The sequence below is a fragment of the Pleurodeles waltl genome, chromosome 12, assembly GCF_031143425.1.
Source record: "Pleurodeles waltl isolate 20211129_DDA chromosome 12, aPleWal1.hap1.20221129, whole genome shotgun sequence".
NCBI classification, from domain to species: Eukaryota; Metazoa; Chordata; class Amphibia; order Caudata; family Salamandridae; genus Pleurodeles; species Pleurodeles waltl.
In genome coordinates this window covers 155129419-155134138 of record NC_090451.1, presented here as the reverse complement: position 1 = coordinate 155134138, position 4720 = coordinate 155129419, and the positions used below count along the sequence as shown (strand labels likewise).

Sequence of the window (4720 nt, the reverse complement as noted above, 5' to 3'; positions counted from 1 at the left end):
TTTCTCTCGGGTCACAGCAACTCCAATCCTCTTCTGTTCTCCCTCAGAAATGTTCTGAAGTGGGTTCCTAGGGGTGAAACATTTATGTCTAGCACTAGCTACTTGTCAGGTAATGGCTCACACTCTAATAAAATGGGATAAAGGTTCCCAGGTCAAACCTACCAACTTTCGGTATTTTTTATATAGCAAATGTCTTCACAGCACTAAACTAAAAGCAGCTTGAAGCAGCCACTGCACCCCAAATAAACCCAGAGACAGAAATCTGGTAGAAAAAAACAGGGTTTATCAGCAAACAGGCAGTGGATACTCATGACTGTCTTGCCATTCTGTTCCTATTTTATGCATCACACGTTGTTATATGGGTTGTATGACAAAATATTGTGAACACAATTACCATGTCCAAAATATCATTTAGCTACATATTGTGTGTTCTATATTCATAATAGAAATGACAAAAATATTGTATCAAAAGTATTGTGGAAGAGAATATCAACCAAAACAAGGTGAACATTTAGCTTGCTTAATATATATCAACTTATTCTATATAGTTTATGAGTTAAAAATAATATAATGTTAAATAACCTAAGCATAATCAAGTAGACTGTGTCTATCATGGAAGAAGGAAGGAGGGCTGATGTATGAGGTAGAGGGGAAGGAAGAGGGTGAGATGGGAAGGAAGGGAGATGGAAGGAGAAAAGCACCATAATGAGGTTGAAGGATGCTGGAAAAAGTAGGAACAAACAAATGGAAAAGTGTATTTAAGCATAGAAAAAAAAGTAAGACATAAAAGTTGTAATGCCTCTGTGCTTGTAGGTGCTGAATTACCGATATTAACTCACTGGCAAGAATGTATCAAGCTCAGTAGGATGTAAGGTAAGGGGACTTGCTAGGTTTTAAACCTATGACCACGAGGACAAAACAATTCCTGGCAAAGCAATTTATAAAATTATAAGCTCAATATAAAGTAAAAGAGGGTATTTAGGTGATTGTCGCTAGCATAAATAAAGAACGGAACAGGGTCTGTGATTTGAAGGAAGGCAGTATTTTAGTAAGAAAATGACAACACCATAGCCCACTCCCCAGGAGAACAAATTAGAAGGAGGGGCTGAGCAGAAGAGTGCACTTAGACTGCATGTCCTTGAAAATCCAAAAAGGAATACATCAATGCAAGAATCAAAGCGTGTTGAGCCCCAGTACAACTGGCAATAAGGTGGAGAACTCGTCAGAGGATAAACAAACTAACCCTAAACCATTTCCTTGAGGAAAATAAGTACCTGCAGCTGTATTCTTGTCAACATTTTCTGAGCATAATGTGGTCTGTGACACGAGCCATGAGCGTAGGAAGCCTGATGGGGAGGGAAAGAGCGGAACGCCTCCAGCAGGCCTGAGGCAGATTTTGGAGCCTGGGTGAGAGAAAATACCAACAGAAGGAGAAGGAGGGCAGGCGTCAGAGGCACCAGAGAAACTAATAGCTCTGGCAGGGGCCTACACATCAGACCCAAGAGGAGCAAGGCACAACAAGAGAAGACTGTCATAAACGTTCCAGGGGAGAGCAAAGAGATTAGGTGGGGAGAGAGACCCTTTCTGCCCCCAACCTCTTGCCAGCTCCTTCTGAAGGTAGTTCAAGGACATTGCATTTTCCCTCCTCCTCTCGAACAGTGTGTGGCACCTAAAGTCCAAGTGCAACACAGTGCCTGGCCCTAAACACACCCTCGCAGTGAGAATTCAGTTACCTGGGGAATGGGCTTAACTATTTCATCAGCCAATACCAGGCTAGAATCTTGGACTTCCAGTCTACTACAGGCCTTGATACTTTTCTCATGCTGTTTGAATTTCATCATGCCCTTGTGATTGACTGTGAGCACCAAAGTGCCACAGCTCAATCCTGCTTGCTGTTAATTAACATCTAATTGTCTGTCGGACAATACAGACATTAAATCTTCTTGCTCTTGACAGAAACCAACATTTCTATGGTTTCAGGCAATATAAATTCCACATCCCTGCAGGGGGGGAAGAAAAAGGAGATTAGTAAACAAAAGAGCTGGGGGAAGGAAGAAGCTAGAAATCAGAATGAGGAAGGAGAGGAATACGAAGAAATAGCAAAAGAAAGGAAAGGAGGAGATAAGGAGAGAGGGAATGAAAGGCACAGGAATGGAGAACTTGACAAGTGAGTAAAAAATGTTGCCTAAAAAGGTAGTAAAAAAGTGGAATAATTTCAAAGGGAGCCGTTTGTAATTTATGCCATGTTGAGTGAAACTATGAGACATGCAGAGTAGGTTGATTCAATGGATTTCTCCAGTTTTTCGTTGAAAACAAACCTCACAATACTTTTTAGCTAAATCACAAAGTAAGTAAATTAATCCTGCCAACCAATTTAGAAACAAAAAAACATTCTTTGGAATAATACTTTCTTTTCAAATTTACTTTGCAGCTGTGTGCTAAATTGTAAATGAAGTGTTACTGTTCACTGGTACAAATCTTTTTTCTAATACAAGATTAAATTTATCTTTTAGAACCATCTCCACATCTTTCTCCTTAACAATTGTGAATTCCACCAAGTCCATACTATCTTTGTATTTGTATCTTGTCTCTGTCAAAGTCCAGCCAATCAATGCTCTAACACCATCAGTGAGTTGAAGAGTGCAGATAGATTTTTTTTTAAACAGGGAATCTGGCGATGTTTGTAGGTATGTGTTCACAAGCAGGAAATCATCAATTTTTCTCTCCAGGAGAGTGAAGCGGTACACGTGTTTATGTGTGGCTTTATCCAATAAATCAGAATTTGAAAACCGTTCATCAGGAACATACTGCTTTCTTCTGATTTTGTCCAAGTACCAAACCCCGTTGACTTCAGTCAAGCGAAAGATCCCGGGACTCTGAGGCTGGTCTTTCCCAGATAGCAGCTCCAAGGGTTCCCACATTTGAGAGGAGGCACCAAAACTAACATCCACAATGTACGTTTTACCTTCAATAACCACTTTTAGGATCAGATGAGACGACCTGTCACTATACATCGCCTGCAATGGAAGGTAAACATTTCCTTCATGCATTGTGACCTCATAGCCCATTGTCTTTAGCACCCAATATAAGAGGTGGTTTTGCTCAATGCACCATCCTCCCCGTCTCTTCTTCACAATTTTGCTGTAAATTGCATCTATGTTCACCTGAATCATTTCCTTGCAATGAATGCTGAGATTTTCAAAGGGCACCGCTCTTATATGATGCTGGAAGATCTCCTTCAAAATTTGAAAGTTGCATTTATCTGATGAGCCTTTGTAATAGATTCTAACGAAATAGTCCTCCAGATTCATTCTCAGTGCTGTGGAAAGTAAATCTTTTATCAGCTGAGTGCAACTACTCAAAGAGTCACAAGAACTTTATGCACTTTGTTATTGTTATTCTTTATTTTTATTTATATTTATTGTGTGTCATGTTTTTCACTCTGTTAAATAACACAGACAAAATAGACCGGGTTGAATGTCTTACATTAGATCACCTACCAGGATATTTCAAATAGTCTTATGTAAGATGCTATTGACAGTCATAGCTTATCACAGAAAAGTAACGCCTTCCCCTGATTTTCAACACTTGTTGCCACTGTCCCAACTCATTCAACTTTCAAGGTAGGAACGTTTCGCCAATATTTACCACCACACATAAAAAAAGGGCGTGTTTTGACCATTTCGAGCCACGGGGTACATTTTATTTCTTGGAAAAGTAAATTCCTGCTGGCAAGAGTTTTCATTGTAAAAAGTGACCCAAAATTGCTTACCAAGTAACCTTTGGTAAGTAGAATAAGCTATTCTTTTTTTGTGTTTTTGCACAAATATGTCACTGTAGAACAAAACCAAAACTCCTTTTCACAGCTATTAAAAGGATTTCTACCTTCCAGACTGCAGGCACAACATAGCTGCCTTTATGCCAGTAAACCTAAGGTGCTTAAAGCCTCCACGTTCATTGTCCAAGTCACAGATTGCAAAGCATCTCAAAATTAGTTCAACACAAAGAGACATTGCAATTAGTTAAGAGACTGTTTCCCATAGCTTAAGACTCCTCTTCAGACTAGACAACATCAAGATGCAAGTTTAAAACAAATTCTTCATGAGAAGGTGATACGAGAACATGGTAGTAGAAAAACACCAGAATCACATACCTACTACTTAACAAAGCTACTACTGAATCCCATTCTAAAATTAACCCAGTTACAAAAGCAGTTAAAAATAAATTCCTATTTGGTTAATAAACACATCCTGCCATCTAGAGTTTAACTGTAAAAACTGAAATTCACTTTCTCCGGATACTTGGTTTTAGAAAGAGGTACTTTCACTGGACCACAAAATTGTCACTAAAATGATGAATCTGGGAGAAGAGTGACCGTGGCATCATTAGGTTGAGAGTGCAAGAGATTTGACCTGTTGTAAGTATTGTGGGCTTTTAACCATGCCCATCTCATGCTCATTACTTTTATTTGCTCCTGGGCTTGCCTTTCAAAAATCACTTGATGTCATTGGTAAATGCTTTATGTTTGTCCTGCCTTGAGGCTGTTTTTGCCACCCCTTGCAGATTGCTTCTGTTACATGGATTGCTGCATGATTGCCAATATACTTCAGCGTGGGTGAACTATTTTTTCTTTTGTCTTTCCCCTTCGTGCTGCCTGGCGGCCATGGCCCTCATAGCATGGACAGGTACAACAGTGTGCACTCGATTGGCAGTATTGGTG

The 4720-nt window shown here is 39.7% G+C and overlaps 1 protein-coding gene across 1 annotated transcript; it reads right to left on the bottom strand.

Annotated features, from left to right (window-relative positions):
• Window positions 1-482: 482 nt before the first annotated feature.
• LOC138267835 (arylamine N-acetyltransferase, pineal gland isozyme NAT-10-like) lies at window positions 483-3315 on the bottom strand. Its single transcript, XM_069217052.1, has one exon. It carries the CDS (start codon window positions 3309-3311, stop codon window positions 2439-2441), a length of 873 nt encoding a protein of 290 aa, XP_069073153.1. The 5' UTR covers window positions 3312-3315; the 3' UTR covers window positions 483-2438.
• Window positions 3316-4720: the final 1405 nt, after the last annotated feature.

Excerpts from the sequence above, each read along its gene's own strand:
- LOC138267835 (XM_069217052.1), bottom strand. The coding sequence starts at position 3,311 with ATGAATCTGGAGGACTATTTCGTTAGAATCTATTACAAAGGCTCATCA.